Below are 17,108 nucleotides of genomic sequence, written 5' to 3' on the forward strand. Positions count from 1 at the left end.
GGTACAGTGGTTAGGATGCAGTGCTTTCACTGCCGGGCTGGGGTTCAATCCCTGGTTGGGGAACTAAGATCCTGCAAGTGGGCCTGGCCAAAAGAAAGAAAGAAATACCATATAAGTCTGAACTCACAGCTTCTTTCCTATAGTTGAGTTTTCCCACTTACAGAATAGTGATAGCCCTTATTATACTCTGACTTCCTGACTCCTGCCTCCTTTCCTCCCCTCCTCCCCTACCCCTGCCCCTTTATTCAAGCCCTGGTTGCATAATTAAAGTCAATAATGAGTCTAAAGAAAGAATTTTCTTTAAAGTTTTGTAATTCTTTTAATTCCTTGTTTTACCTTAGGGTAATCAGGATCTCCTTTGTTACATAGAATTTTAGATCTTGTTGACTTTATATGTATACGTACAATAAGGTTACCTTGCTTAGCTTTCCTTTCTAGGTTGTGATATGAGTGGTATAAGCTTTCAGTATTTGAACATTTTGTAGTACAACAGTTAGGATTACATAAATGACAAATATTGCTAATATCTTTATGTAGCATATCATTTCCCTTTTAAAAGATATGTCCTTTGTGAGAAAAGTGCTTTTCCCCCTTTTTATCTAGAAAAAATGTTTTAAGCCAGAGACACATCAGCTATCTATTTGATCACTACGAAGCTATGGACATTGTCACACAAATAGCACTTGTAAGGATTTCCTGGAACTTGACAAAAGTAACTTAAAAAAACAACAGAAAAAACCTGTATCCAGAAATTAATAGAATCATGTAATCGCCTTAGAAAGGGCATTTATGTTGTATTAACCATATCTGAAAAGCTACTCATAATGAGCTTTTTCTTGCTATAAGCATTCTCTTAAAACATTTTGAACAGAACATTATGAATGTATTTAATACCACTGAACTATATGCTTTAAAATGGGTAAGATGGTAAATTTTATGTTTGTGTATTTTACCACACACAAAAAAAACCACACTGAAGTAATTTATAGTCCAGATGTGAGAGACAAGGTGTAGATAACTTTAGGAAAGTATTAGCCATGTTGTGTAGATTTCTCTGTGTCATGCTTAAAATTCTTTTATTCTACAACAATAATATTTCTTTGGGATAAAAAGTGTTTGTGATTCCTTCAGACTTATGTTGGACTTTCCCATGGGCATTAGGCATTTTGTGAGAATAAAATCTTGGGCAGGGAACGGGGCATTGGAAGAATGGGCCAAGGAAGGAAGCAAAGCCTGCTTCTGTGTCCAAACAATAGTGTTTTCTTTATGCAGGACTTCTTTAGAACCTTGAATATTCTTACAAGTATGTGGATTATAACATTTCCCAAACTTATTTGACCCCTAAATCTATAACCAAACCATGCTATTTTAGTTTAACTTCCTTGTTTTATAGATGTGAAAGTTCTGATCTGGAGAAGTTGAATGACTTGCTTAAAGTTACCTAAGAGCAGAATAATGAGAAAACGTCAAAGGAGATATATATATATATACAAGTTTTGTTGTTGTTTTGTTTAATATTTATTTATTTATTTGGCTGCACTGGATCTTAGTTGCAGCACGTGGGATCTTTAGTTGTGGCATGTGAACTCTTATGTGGCACGTGCGATCTATTTCCCTGGCCGGGAATAGAACCCAGGCCCCCCACCCCCCACCCCTGCATTGGGAGTGTGGAGTCTTAGCCACTGGACCACCAGTGAAGTCCCATCAAAGGATATGAAGACTTGGAAAAACTGAATTCTGCCTGTTGCCCCTGCTGATATCAGCAAGAACACAAACAGGTTGTAGAATAACCATTATAATCCTTATGGAAACTTATTTTCATTAACATAATTACACATGAAATGGTTAGTTTCCAATATGTATAGAAGGGTTGTCAAATGGCGGTGAATGAAGATTCAGATGGAAGATAGTGTCTATCACGTTCATTTCTGTGCTCTTGGATGTTGGCAGATGAATTGGCCTCCTGGTTAAGCATGTTCTAGGGATAATTTTCCCTTCTCTAGGCAATGATCAGGTTTGCAAGTTCCAGTGTGTTGAAGAGTACACTTATTTTTGCCTGTGTGTATGGATTGAGGAAATAATTTTTAAAAACCCATACATAATAAAAGGCATCGGTGCATGGTTAAAAAGGGGGAGGGGTACTTGTTATTTAAGTCAAAGAAGTGTTTAGCTTGAAAAACTCATGTGAATACAAGAATGTGTGTATAAATATTTACCAAAACATTGTAATAGTGAAAAATAGGAAACAAATGTCCATCACCTAAAGAAAGGAAACATTATTGGTTTAGACACCCACTAGCAAAATAAACAGCAGTAAAAAGGAATAAACTATAAACTAGATCCTCATGGAAAAATACCTTACTATGTTGAGGGAAAAGCAAAGTATAGAAGAATACATGCCATGTAACACTTTTAAAATAAAAGTTTAAAAATGTGATAAAGCTACGTTGTTTATAGACACATAGAAAAGTATAAAAGTATGCAAGAGAATGATAAACACTAAATTCAGCGTAATCATTACTTTGGAGAGGAAAACAAAGGGGACTTCTTAAAGATCCAGAGTTGATACAACAATGTTTAGATTGGGCAAAGCTGGGTCATAGGTTTGTGCTGGGTATTTTCTATACTTTTAGTTGACTTGAATTTTTTTAAAAGAGTACAGACTTTAACCTCAAATAAGATTACCACTTCTGCTTATACTGAGTTCAGGGAAAGATTGGTATTGATACATGTTTCCATCAGTTTGTCTGTCTTTAAAATAGAAGGCAACATTATTAAGAGGGAAATAGAAAATATTAGAGTACCAGATTCTATAATTTGATATTTTCAGAAGTTAATAATTTTCTTTCAAACTCATCTAGGATAACTGAGTTACTAATATTTCCTAAGTTTTAAACATTTGTAATTTTAAATACTCTAGCAGTTAATTTTTAAATACTAGCTTCAAGTATTATGCTGGACACATAAGTTAACATTTCTGTTGCAGCCCTGGTAAGGTAGGAGTGCAGCAGGGACAATGCAGTACTATGGTGATGACAGACTGCTTCCCTTCAGTGTGTCTTGAAAACGTGGAACATACCTTATCTTTCTAAGTCTTACCCCTTTCTTTTTTTTTTTTTAATTAATTAATTAATTTTTAAATTTTTGGCTGTGTTGGGTCTTCGTTGCTGTGCGCCGGCTTTCTCTAGTTGCAGTGTGTGGGGGCTGCTCTTCATTGAGGTGCGCGGGCTTCTCTTGTTGCAGAGCACGGGCTCTAGGCGCGCAGGCTTCAGTAGTTGTGGCACGTGTCTCACCCCTTTCTTGATTTCTTCATTTTGTGCTATCATGTTGCCCTTCACCTTCCCTTCACTTTCAGTTTTGCTGGTAGTGAGTTTTCTAGCATTGTCTTCTGTCTCTGATGCTTAATTTGTCAAACATAAAGGCAGTCAGGATTTAGTGTACATCATAATTTTCTGGGGGACTTGTTAAAATGCACATTGTTAGGCTACACTGCAGAGTTTCTGATTCAGTAGGTCTGGTTGGAGCCTGAGAATTTGCATTTCTAATAAGTTTTCTTGTGATAATGGTGCTGCTGTGCCAGGACCTCATTTTTGAGAACTACTACTTATCTAGCTGTTCTTTCTTTGCAGTTCATTCATCTTAAAAGGAGGTTCAGCTTGATTTCCTGGGCAACATAGTTTCTCAGGCATTCTAACTTGTACATTTCTAGTATTTTTTAGATTCAGACTAAAAAGACATGATATGGTAGAACATGTATAGTAGAACACCATGTCCTTACTCTAATTACTAATTACATGTTTTACTCGGGTTGGATACTTTGTATCTTTTTTTTTTTTTTTTTTTTTTTTGTGGTTCGTGGGCCTCTCACTGTTGTGGCCTCTCCCGTCGCGGAGCACAGGCTCTGGACGTGCAGGCTCAGCGGCCATGGCTCACGGGCCCAGCCGCTCCGCGGCATGTGGGATCTTCCCGGACCGGGGCACGAACCTGTGCCCCCTGAATCGGCAGCCAGACTCTCAACCACTGCGCCACCAGGGAAGCCCTGTATCTTTTTTAAAAAATAAAATTGGGGATTGGTCTAGATGATCTCTTCTGGTGTTGAATCATAATTTGTGCTTAAATCTTCTCATATCCTGATTAACACCACCAAAGATCCTTGATTTGTACAACAAAATTTAGAACTATTAAAAATTGACTTTGGGGCTTCCCAAAGTCAAAAAAAAAGTAAAAAAAAATTGACTTTGAAACCAATTTTCTGTGAAAGTAACTATAACCTCTCATTTTCCCATCTTGTTTCTCTCACCATATGCCATAGGGTAAAAACCAAAATGGTGAAACAAATCTGTATTCCATGCAATCTGTATTTTGCTTCATAATTGTTAAGACTGGGGAAAGAGGTTTTTTAAAAATAGCTAATAGTAGCATTAATTTTTACCAACTAATGACCTATTTGAGTATTTAAGGATACAGTGAAAGGAAACTCTACATATCCCTTGCAGGACCCCCTCCCCACAGAGCTAGGAAGTTTCCTTTCTTTCTTTCTTTCTTTCTTTCTTCCCCCTCAACCCGCACCCTGCATTCCCTGCAGTGGAAGCGTGGAGTCTTAACCACTGGGGCACCAGGGAAGTCCCAGGAAGTTTCCTTTCTTTTTGCTACAGTGCTATGATACAGAAATATCTGAGGCTCAGAGACTTTAGCGTTCTGTTTTTTTTAATAGTGGTCCCTTTTAAAGAAGGGGTAATCCTTTGGAAAGTAGGTATTCTTAAGGAGTCATATAAGGCATTATAATCATTCCTGTGTATCTCTTCATTGGATTTCATATTCCTGAGCCAAAAAAGGTAGTATTAGGAAATGTATTTAAAAGTTTGGCTAGAGAATGGACTTGAGGATACGGGGAGGGGGAAGGGTAAGCTGGGACAAAGTGAGACAGTGGCATGGACATATATACACTACCAAACGTAAAATAGATAGCTAGTGGGAAGCAGCCCCATAGCACACAGAGATCAGCTCGGTGCTTTGTGACCACCTAGAGGGGTGGGAAAGGGAGGGTGGGAGGGAGGGAGATGCAAGAGGGAAGAGATATGGGGATATATGTATAGCTGATTCACTTTGTTATAAAGCAGAAACTAACACACCATTCTAAAGCAATTATACTCCAATAAAGATGTTTTTTAAAAAGTTAAAAAAATAATAAATAAAATATAAAAGTTTGGGAACTTCCCTAGTGGTCCAGTGGTTAAGACTCCACACTTCCACAGCAGGGCGCATGGTTTTGTTTGATCCCTGGTCAGGGAACTAAGATCCCGCAATCCGTGGTGCATGGCCGAAAAAAAAAACGTTTGTAGTGAATTAAACCTTACTTGAAAATAATTAAATTAATTTGTGTAAGGTTTTGGGGCTGTTTGAACTAAGATAAATACTTGGGAAAGTTGCAGAGAATCAAAATTGTTTATAACCCTTAATCTTTAAAAATAACAATTCTGCTGTATACGTATAAACAAGGGGAGTGTATACCGTCAAAGAAAAAAATTTTAATTGAGAACTATTTAGTAATATCCAGTTTATTCCCAAAACAGGACCTTTATTTTAATTTTTTTTAGATTTCAAAGGAAGATTATAAAATCTTTTTAGAAATTGAGGATCCTGTCAAAGTTCCCTCCTCCCTCTTTTTTCTAAATTTAATTATATATACTTTATTTCTCTATTGCTCTTTCTATAGAAAAGTTTTTCAATAAACAGGAAAATTCCTTGGTTTTGGGTTTTGTCTTAGCCCTACTCTCAATCCCAGTAATGCGTAATTTGCTATATGATATACAAGAAATCTGAATACTATTTCTTTTGGAATAAGAAGTTAAGGAAATTAATGTATAGGTATAAAGGCATATGATAAAGCCAACTGTTAAAAAATAGCCTGATGTGTTAGGGTATTTTTTTCTGCCCAAGTGATCTGTCTAGATCAGTGCCGTTATTTAATTTCAAGATTCATCTTTGTTTTGTTTTTGGCCACGCCACTCGGCTTGCAGGATCTCAGTTCCTTGGGCCATGGCAGTGAAAGCCTGGAATCCTAATCACTAGGCCACCAGGGAACTCCCTTCAGTTTTCATCTTAATGCAGGCACATCAAATTTTGTAGCTTCTGTGTCTATTCAGTCTAACTGGCTTTTCACTATTTTGAAATGAGATGGTCACAGCTTTTAATAGCTATTTTATTTTAATCGAAATTTATAGTCAGAACTGGTAAGTTATTTTTTTTAAATATAGATTTATTTAATTTTTTGGCTGCATTGGTTCTTGTGTTGCTGTGCGCGGGCTTTCTCTGGTTGCGGCGAGCGGGGGCTACTCTTTGTTGCGGTGTGAGGGCTTCTCATTGTGGTGCCTTCTCTTGTGGCGGAGCACAGACTCCAGGCGCGCAGTCTTCAGTAGTTGTGGCACACAGGCTTAGTTGCTCCGCAGCATGTGGGATCTTCTCGGACCAGGGCTCGAACCCGTGTCCCCTGCATTGGAAGGTGGATTCTTAACCACTGCGCCACCAGGGAAGCCCCTGGTAATTTATTTTTCAAATAGGCAATAAATACACTTGTTAAAAGGTATAAAAAGAATACATATAGTTCCTATTCTCACCTCCAAAACAGACTTTCCTTCTGAAGGCAAATACTGTGAACTAGTTTCTTAAATCAGAGATATTTTATGCATATACAAAGATGAATGGATATATGCTTTTTTAGCAAACAACTTTGATATATATTATATGCAATAAAATTCAACAATTTTAAGTATACAATTTGAGTTTTAATAAATATATACACAGTTTTGTGGTCCCTATGAAAATCATGATATAGAATATTTCCATAACCCCCCAAATTTTCCTCATGTCCCTTTGCAGTTCAATCCCCTCCAGCTCTCTCTGGCCCCTGAAACTATTGGTCTGCTTTCTGTCACTATAAATTTACCTTTTTTAGAATGCATATCAGTGGAATCATACAGAATATAGTCTTTTTATGTCTGACTGATTTCACTTAACATTATGCCTTTGAGATTCATCCATATGAGTGCCTTGAACCAAGGAAGTGTTGAATGAGTATGTTAATTGTGTATTAGCTTAAGTTTGGGTTAAGGTTTTTTGAATTAATTATATCATACTGGCTCATGAAGTGAACTGATGGATTTTTTTTTAATGGCTCAAATTTTTTTCCTTTCAGTTTTATTGACATACTATTTATGTTTAAGATGTTCAGCATAGGGGGCTTCCCTGGTGGCGCAGTGGTTGAGAGTCCGCCTGCCGATGCAGGGGACACGGGTTCGTGCCCCGGTCCGGGAAGATCCCACATGCCGCAGAGCGGCTGGGCCCATGAGCCATGGCTGCTGAGCCTGCGCATCCGGAGCAAAAAAAAAGATGTTCAGCATAATGATTTGACTTACGTATATCATGAAATGATTACCATGGTAAGTTTAGTGAATATCCATCATCTCACAGATACAAAATAAAAGGTAAAGAAAAAAATTTTTTTCCTTGTAATGAGAACTCCTACGATTTATTCTCTTAACAACTTTCATGTATAACATACAGCAGTGTTGGGACTTCCCTGGTGGTCCAGTGGTAAAGAATCTGTCTTCCAGTGCAGGGGATGCTGGTTCGATCCCTGGTTGGGGAACTAAGATCCCACATGCCGAGGGACAGCTAAGCCTGTGTGCCGCAACTATTGAGCCCACGTGTTCTGGAACCCACGTGCCACAACTAGAGAGAAGCCCACGCTCCACAACGAAGAGCCCGAGCGCTGCAACTAAGACCCGATGCAGCCAAAAATATAAATAAAATAAATAAAATATTTTTTAAAATACAGCAGTGTTAATTTATCATGATGTACATTTACATACCTAGTACTTATTTATCTTATAACTGGAAATTTGTACCTTTTGACTAATTCACCACCTCCCCTCACCTCTGATAAACAAATCTGATCTCTTTTTCTATGAGTTTGTTTGTTTTTGAAGTATAGTTGACCCACAACACTATGTTAGTTTCTGGTGCACAATATAGTGATTTGATATTTCTGTACATTACAAAGTGATCACCATCTGATGAATCTTATATTCACTTAGATAAATGTTAGTCAGAAGTAGATTAACTTTTTGTTTCAAATCAATCAAGCATTCTTAGTTATAGTGACCTTTATTACAAACATTTGGGAATAGGAACTGTACAGTAGGTTGTTTTTTGTTTGTTTTCCTCCTTGAGATGGGCAAGGAATCTCTGTTGTAGAGGAATACAAAATCACCAAATTGAGATATGAAAGAAAGTAAATATTGTTAAATCTTTATCTCAACCCCAGCCCTTTAAAAAACAAAACAGAACTTTATTTCTATACTTTATGCTTTGTCCTCCGAGCTTACAGATAGGATAAAACAGGATAATTGATGTAACCAAATGGCTGGTTGAATAAGTTAACTCAGAAGAAGGGACTTACAGAAATATCTATGTGTTGCAAGTTTAAAAGTTTACTTATGTAACTCATTAATAAGATTTGAGATAGTTTTTATTGTACTTTTAATAGATTTTACTGTTTTTACTGTTCTGGTTTTAACATATAATTAAAACTAGTCCTCCCTCAGAGCTTGTTTTTAATCTCAAATACCAAGTCAAGGGGAAAGGGAATATAGTGTGATTTCCTGCTTTGTGGTTTTTCAGGCATCCCCACCCAGTAACAAATCTCAACTTTGTGGGTTCTTACCTTAAAGTAGCTAAGAAGCTGGCATCTGGTTGTGGAGCATTACTACAAGTAGTTCCATCTCTGATTACAAATCTTTATGATGGGTTATGTTCAGCCAGCTTTGTAATGTATCCTTTTTGTTTGTTTGTTTGTTTTTTGTAGTATGCGGGCCTCTCACTGTTGTGGCCTCTCCCATTGCGGAGCACAGGCTCCAGACACGCGGGCTCAGCGGCCATGGCTCACGGGCCTAGCCGCTGCGCGGCATGTGGGATCTTCCTGGACCGGGGCATGAACCCGTGTCCGCTGCATCAGCAGGCGGACTCTCAACCACTGCGCCACCAGGGAAGCCCTGTAATATACCCTTTTTTAAGTTTTTTCTACTACATTTGAAACCTTGGTAGTGGATATGAGCTGAAAAAATACCAGTATCTTGTCAGATGGTTCCGTGTAATTTGGAACATTTATGACTTAAAGATGACTTAAAGAGTTTGTCTCAAGTATAACCTAATGGTTTTGAGGTACAAAAACCAGCCTATGGGGACTTCCTCTGGTGGCGCAGTGGGTAAGACTCTGCCTGCCAGTGCAGGGGATACGGGTTCCATCCCTGGTCCGGGAAGATCCCACATGCCGTGGAGCATCTAAGCCCGTGTGCCACAAGTACTGAGCCTGCGCTCCAGAGACTGCGTGCCACAACTATTGAAGCCTGCATGCCTAGAGCCCGTGCTCCGCCGCAAGAGAAGCCACCACAGAAAGCCCACGCACAGCAACGAAGACCCACTGCAGCCAAAAAAATAAAATTAAATCTTTTTTTAAAAAAAGCCGTTGATCTTTTTTGAAAACGAATAAGTTTTTACTTAAAAACAGTTTTTGTGGTTCTTTAGTACGATACATGTTTACCTTCCTTATATTTAATACCTACTAAACTCCGAACAAAGCAAAAATGATTACTTGTATAAACATATATTTGCATTCAAGAATCCCAAATAATGAAATCCCAAAGATTTCATTAATCTACCCTTCTCTGGCTTTGAAGGAGTGCTCCTAAAAGAGCTTTACTGGTGGGACAGAGAATGTTGGTAACAGTGACAATTTTATTAATGGATAAAAGTTATATTTATGTTGAATACATTTCTTTTTTCTCTCCGTAAGGAATTGAACGACCTGGCGCGGGACCCCCCAGCACAGTGTTCAGCAGGTCCCGTTGGAGATGATAGTAAGTATGTGAAAGGAATGATAGAGTGAAACATAAAACAGCATAAAAATCTGCCTCTGGGGAACTCTGGGACTGATAAATATACATCTCTTAAGGTTATTTTGTGTGAAGAGATAATTATGCAGTAGAGAAGAGGCAGTATTTACCTTTACTTGCCCATGAAAGGTGCAGTTTTATGTGTATCCCATCATCTTTACTGTTTATTACATTTTGAACCTCTTCTGCCAGACATTGTCTGTGTAGTTGTCCTGGCTCCTTCTTATCTGTCCTTTGTCCCTTCTGGGTATTTACTTGAGTCAAAATATTCGAGCTTTTACTTACAGCAAGCTACTGTTCTTTCAGTAAGATAATACTAAAGATGATGGGGGGGTATGTGTGTGTATATGTATATGTGTATGTATGTATGTGGGTCTGTGTCTGTCTTTCTATTGACTCATACTCGTGAAGACAGCTACAATTTATTTTTAATGTCCAGTTTATCTCCTTAATCCTGTTTGAAATAATCTATTGTACTTATCGTACATGTTGGATAATAATTTTGTTTTTGTTCCACTTTGTCTCAACACAGCTTTTTCCCCTTATACCGCCTTTTATCCTTTTTAAAATGGAGGATATTTGAAGAGGCTGTGCCTTGTAACACAAAACTAATTCACACAAAAAATGCAACATTTAGCAAATAGGGGAAAAATGGAATATACTTGGAAACATTTGTGTGAGAGAAGTATATAGATTAAGACAAAAAATAAATGAGGTTATATTAGTTTGTGTGTAAATTAATTTTTTCCTTGTTTTTCTTAGATTGCTGTTTTGGTCTCCTAAATCCTTAAGAACCAAAGCAAAGCCCTTGTACAAGGACTGCTTTATAGATAAAACAGATGTTATAAATTATAAGACTAAGTACTTGTGATGAAAAATCCCATTTATGTTATGTTTAGACCTGTCCAGTATGAGTAACTATAGTATTTGATACCAAACAGGACAGGACAAGTACTTAAACACACATTATCTCATTTACGCCTCACAATTCTTTTAGGTCATTGGGATAGAAATTGTAAACTATTTTAGAGAAGAATCTGGTGAGAGGCTTGTGGAGGTTCCAGAAGTGGACTCATTCTCAGGTTTTCTGATTCTACTTTTGTCATTTCACGGTTACCATATAATCCATCTGCATCAGTGTGGTCATTCAATTGAAAGAGTGTTTTTATTTCAGGTAAATTCCTCAAAGTTGAGAGTGGATGATTTTTAATTAAAAGCATTTGAAGTCTGGGGATTAGATTTCATTTTTGAAGTTCTGTAGTGTGCTAAAGTAATTTGCCTTTGCTTCTACCATAGTTAGTACTATTACATTCCTTTGTCAGATTGAAAAAATGGTTACCCTGGAGAGTTAAACTCCCCCAAAGCATAAGCAATAAGAGAAAAAGATAAATTAGACTTCATCAAAATTTAAAACTTAGGTGCAACAAATGATACTATTAAGAAAGTGAAAAGACACACAGAATGGGAGAAAAATTTTGTAGGTCATATATATCTAATAAGCCAATTTATCCAAAATATTTTTTAAAAGTCTATATCTCAGCAATATAAAGATAGATAACCCAATTTTAAAATAAACAGAGGATCTGAATAGCTGTTTCTCCAAATAAGATATACAAATGGCCAATAAACACATGGAAAGATGTTCAGCATCATTAATCATCAGGGAAATGCATGTCAGAACCATAATGAGATGTCACTTTACACCCACTAGGATGGCTAGAATCAAAAAGTCAAATAATAACAAATGTTGATGAGGATGTGGAGAAATTTGAACCTTCATACATTGCTGGTAGAATGCAAAATGGTATAGCCAGCTTGGAAGACAGCCTGTTAGTTCCTCAAAAAGTTAAACATAGAGTTACGATATAACCCAGTGAGTTCATTCCTAGGTATGTGTCCAAGAGAAATGAAACATATATCTGTACAAAAACTCATACATGATTGTTCATAGAAGCTTTATAATAGCCAAAAAGTGAAAACAACCCAAATGCCCACCAGCTGATGAAGGGGTAAATAAAATGTGGTGTATCCATACAATGGAATATTATTTGACGATTAACAAGAATGAAATGATACATACTACAACATGGATGAGCATTAAAAACATTATGCTGAAAAGACCTATACTCTGAAAACTATAAGTTGCTGGTGAAAGAAATTGAAGACGACGTAGACAGATATTGTTAAAATGACCATACTGCCCAAGGCAATCTACAGATTCAGTGCTATCCCTATCAAATTACCAATGGCATTTTTCATAGAACTAGAACAAAAATTTTTTAAATTTGTATGGAAACACAGAAGACCTCGAATAGCCAAAACAATCTTGAGAAAGAAGACTGGAGCTAGAGGAATCATGCTTCCTGACTTCATAATGTACTACAAAGCTACAGTAATCAAAGGGGTATGGTGTGGAAAACAAGAATATAGATCAGTGGAACAGGAAAGCAGAAAACAAGCATATAGATCAGTGGAACAGGAAAACAAAAAACGAGCATGTATATCAGTAGAACAGGATAGAAAGCCCAGAAGTAAACCTATGCACTTAAGGTCAATTAATCTACAACAAAAGAATCAAGAATATTCAATGGAGAAAAAGATAGTCTCTTCAGTAAGTGGTTCTGGGAAAACTGGACAGCTACATGTAAAAGAATGAAATCAGAACATTTTCTCACACCATATACAAAAATACACTCAAAATAAACACCTAAGTGTAAGACCAGATACTCTAAAACTCCTAGAGGAAAACACAAGGAGAGTACTTTTTGACATAAATTGCAGCAGTATTTTTTTGGCTCCGTCTCCTAGAGTAATGGAAATAAAAACAAAAATAAACAGTAGAACATAATTAAACTTAAAAGCTTTTGCACAGCAAAGGAAACTGTAAACAAAAAAAGACAACCTGTGGAATAGGAGAAAATATTTGCAAACTATGCAACCAACAAGGAATTAATTTCCAAAATATACAAACAGCTCATACAGCTTAATAAAAGCTTTTTGATAAAGAACAAACAACCCAATCAAATAATGGGCAGAAGACCTTAAATAGACATTTCTCCAAAGAAGACATACAGGTGGCCAATAGATACATGAAAAAATGCTCAATATTTCTAGTTATTAGAGAAAAGCAGATCAGAACTACAATGAAGTATCACCTCACACTAGTCAGAATGGCCATTGTCAAAAAATCTACAAACAGTAAACGCTGGAGGTGTAGAGAAAAGGGAACCCTCCTACACTGTTGGTGGGAATGTAATTGGTGCAGCCACTATGGAGAACAGTATGGAGGTTCCTTAAAAAACTAAAAGTAGAGTTACCATATGATCCAGCAATCCCACTCCTGGGCATTTATCTGGAGAGAACTACTTGGAAAAGATAATATGCACCCCAGTGTTCATAGCACTGTTTACAATAGCCAAGACATGGAAACAAATGTGCTCCAGAGGGAGACGTAACACTGATTCCAGTAGGTATTCTTATATTTAACCAGTGTGGCAGAATACTCAATTAAGATTTAAATGGTAGGTCTTGAAATGCTTTTGTTAATTAAATTAATGTGTTTTTTTGTTGTTGTGTTTTGTTTTTTTGCGGTACGCGGGCCTCCCACTGCCGTGGCCCCTCCCGCTGCGGAGCACAGGCTGCGGAGCACAGGCTCCGGACGCGCAGGCCCAGCAGCCATGGCTCACGGGCCCAGCCGGGCTCAGCCGCTCCGCGGCTCGTGGGATCTTCCCGGACCAGGGTGGGAACCCGTGTACCCCGCATCGGCAGGCGGACTCCCATCCACTGCGCCACCAGGGAAGCCCCAAATTAATGTGTTTTTATTTTGTTCTTCTCTGCCTTTTGTTGATATTGTAGATTCTAGATCATTTTAACAAGAGACATAAATATTGTTGATCTCAGTTGCTACATTAGCAATTTCCTTATTCCTCTCCCCTCTCACTCTTAAAGACAGCCTGGTGTATGTGCTTTTGCTCATTTTTCTGGTGACAGTATTTGACCCTTTATTTATAAAGACGAAAACAAATAAGTTAATAAAGGTTAGCATTTGAGTGTTAATGGGTTTTTATTTAGAACTAATGGTTTATATAAGTTTAGTTCTATTGGGGAATATTAAACAAACATGATTTACTAACTAAATGGATATGAATTACATATGAAATAGCCTGTTGATGTTGCTTATAAGAGTTTTCAGTAATATAAGATTCTTGCTTAAATATACTAGAATATTTTCAATTTTCCAGAGTGCCAGATATGAAAGAGATTGCATTATTACTTGAAAATATTGATCTTTTCACATCTTCTAGGAAGGGTATCCTTTATGTAATTGTAAATGTTCTAGTTGCCAGCTTGTCTTGTCAGAATTTCTGCTCCAAGCTTTTTGGGTTTCTATGTTGTCTAATTTTTAGTCGATTTTAATCATAAAGCATAAAATGGTCTTTGTTTTCTGTAGAGGAAGAATAGGAAATCACCAAAAATAAATATTTTACCTTCAGCCAAGAATTTGTTCAGGTTTAAATTTTTCCAATAACTTCTTAAGTCTGTCAGTAGCAAGAGAAAGATTGATCTTGAAAAGACTCAGAAGAAAAAGTTAGGACTTTGATAGTTTTAAAATTTTTTAACTAAATTTTTTAGCATGTCTCGATATTTGTATATTTTATCATCTAAGTGCGTTAGTTCTCTCTTTTTATTCCTTATCTGATTCTTACAACCTTTAACAAGAGTGCAGGTATAAATATATCTTCCCATTTACAGCCACAAATTTTAAAAATATAGAAGGATTAAATGGAAGAATAAGATTGCTTTAAAACAATTCCCTTGACCTGTAGCTTGGTCATTTTTAATAGTGTTTTCAGCTTTGTCATTGGGATTGTTTACTCCAATTATCATTGTGTTTTGTTTACTCAAATTGTAAGTATATTTATGATTAAAAACAGAATGAGACTTGTTTCTTTAAATAGGACCTTAGGGCTCTTTTAATAGGACCTTTGTTAAAGATACTGGGACTAATCTTAGTGACTCAAAGTGACTTTCTCCTTAGCTGCTTAATCCATAAAAAATTGGTTGGCAGAAGTTATGAGGAATTTTTCTCAGTACTAATGATGGGTAACGTAAAAATGAGAGCCTCAGCAGTACCTATCCTTTATTTTTAATTCCTAATAAACAAGCTGCTCTTTGTAGATTCAGGCCCCAGTGAGGGGCAGGCCAACTATAGGGTCAGTTCTCATGCCAGGTGGTCAGAAGGAATTTAAGGATTTGGCCTGATATCCCAGTGGATTTTCGTGCGGTTTTTTAGTCTTCACATTTCCTCTTTGTGTCGAGGGTTAGGTGGTTTGGTTTGCTCATCTATAATCCCAGTGATAGCTTCCCTTAGTTCGCTCAAATCCTAGTGTGAATGTTAAATGCTAAGTAGCTTGCTTAGAAGTGAAAACTGGCTATTTGATCTTTGTGTTGTCCTTAGTGGCATTACCTTGGAAATGGAACAAGCACCATTTTTTGCAGTTTGAAGAGAAAATTTCCTTATTAAACAAGTATATAATTTATTGGGATTATCCCGAGTTTGTAATCAAGCTTGGGGCTTTCAGCTGATGTTTTCTTTATTTACTGAGGTACCAGCAATTCTAAACACCTACAGGTGAGAACTCTTGGAAATTTTTTTCTCACTGGAAAAAAGCCAGCATTTCCTAATTTGAGTATTGTCTACTTTAAGTTTACTGTTCTGCTCTATGCCAGTATTATAAAAGGAGTATATTATATATATTTGTGTTGGGGAAATGATATAACACATGAAAGAATTGAATCTTGTGGTTCTTTTTTACCCTTTGAGGTAAGGAAATGCCTGTTTAAAAGTGAAATTTTGGACCTTGTCAAGAATTTTGTCTCCCTGACATGAATTTTCAAGATGTTTTAGCCCAGATACTTCTTTGTTGAGCACCTTATCAGTGTTCTATACCATGCTAGTCATTTTTGTTTTCTCTGTTCAGACTCCAACTTAATTTAGATTCCTCATCCTGCTTAGGACTCATCATATTGCTAATAAATGAACTGAGATTACATGGGGAATGATATGTTATTATGGTGTAGGCATACTGTGGATGTTGCTTCATGGTGATTTTTTGTTGTTCTTTTTCAGTGTTCCATTGGCAAGCTACAATAATGGGGCCAGTAAGTATTCAGATTAATTTCAGAATAAATAGTTTATGTAATTCACTCATTTTAATCCAACTTTTCTTGTTATCAACAGAATGACAGTCCCTATCAGGGTGGAGTATTTTTCTTGACAATTCATTTCCCAACAGATTACCCCTTCAAACCACCTAAGGTAATTGGGATATGACAATTGTTTTGTATCTACTTTTGACAATACTATTGAAACAGTTTACAAAAAATTTTCCTTTTTTGATAGGTTGCATTTACAACAAGAATTTATCATCCAAATATTAACAGTAATGGCAGCATTTGTCTTGATATTCTACGGTCACAGTGGTCTCCAGCACTAACTATTTCAAAAGGTAATAGAATGAGTATTTGATATCAATATAAAAATCCTACTGTGTTTTTTGTCTTTTTAAGATTACTTATTCTTGGAAAGATTGATCGGATTCCTTTTTTAAGAGGAGGTAGCAATCCCCCTTATTCTTTTTTTTCTTTTTAAGTAATTTATTTATTTATTTATGGCTGTGTTGCATCTTTGTTTCTGTGCAAGGGCTTTCTCTAGTTGTGGCGAGCGGGGGCCACTCTTCATCGCAGTGCGTGGGCCTCTTCACTATCACGGCCTCTCTTGTTGTGGAGCGCAGGCTTCAGACGTGCGGGCTCAGTAGTTGTGGCTCACGGGCCCAGTTGCTCCGCGGCATGTGGGATCTTCCCAGACCAGGGCGTGAACCCGCATCCCCTGCATTGGCAGGCAGACTCCCAACCACTGCGCCACCAGGGAAGGCCCCCCCCCCCCCGCCCCTTATTCTTAAAAAGACCTTTAGACCCACTGGAGAGAGCTGGATTTTCAAGCATAGGTATTCCTTGGTGTCGTGACTGCTCTCTGTCCATTGCTCTTGCTATTCAAGCATAGGTTGGAATATGACTACTTGGTATGAATGTTTTTTTAGAGCATAGTAAAAGTAGAAGACAAACAATGTCTCTTCCAACCTTGAGATCCATGAA

At 37.1% G+C, this 17,108-nt stretch overlaps 1 protein-coding gene across 1 annotated transcript in view; it reads left to right on the forward strand.

The window, feature by feature from the left end:
• The window catches only part of UBE2D2 (ubiquitin conjugating enzyme E2 D2), a 58,383-nt gene that overhangs the window by 32,452 nt on the left and 8,823 nt on the right, over nt 1–17,108 (forward strand). The window contains exons 2-5 of the mRNA XM_065873203.1: nt 9,854–9,917; nt 16,084–16,115; nt 16,195–16,272; nt 16,357–16,462. Coding sequence (XP_065729275.1) covers nt 9,854–9,917; nt 16,084–16,115; nt 16,195–16,272; nt 16,357–16,462 — 280 coding nt within the window. The remainder of the gene's footprint in view (nt 1–9,853; nt 9,918–16,083; nt 16,116–16,194; nt 16,273–16,356; nt 16,463–17,108) is intronic.

The sequence above is a fragment of the Phocoena phocoena genome, chromosome 3 (assembly GCF_963924675.1).
Source record: "Phocoena phocoena chromosome 3, mPhoPho1.1, whole genome shotgun sequence".
Taxonomy (NCBI): Eukaryota; Metazoa; Chordata; class Mammalia; order Artiodactyla; family Phocoenidae; genus Phocoena; species Phocoena phocoena.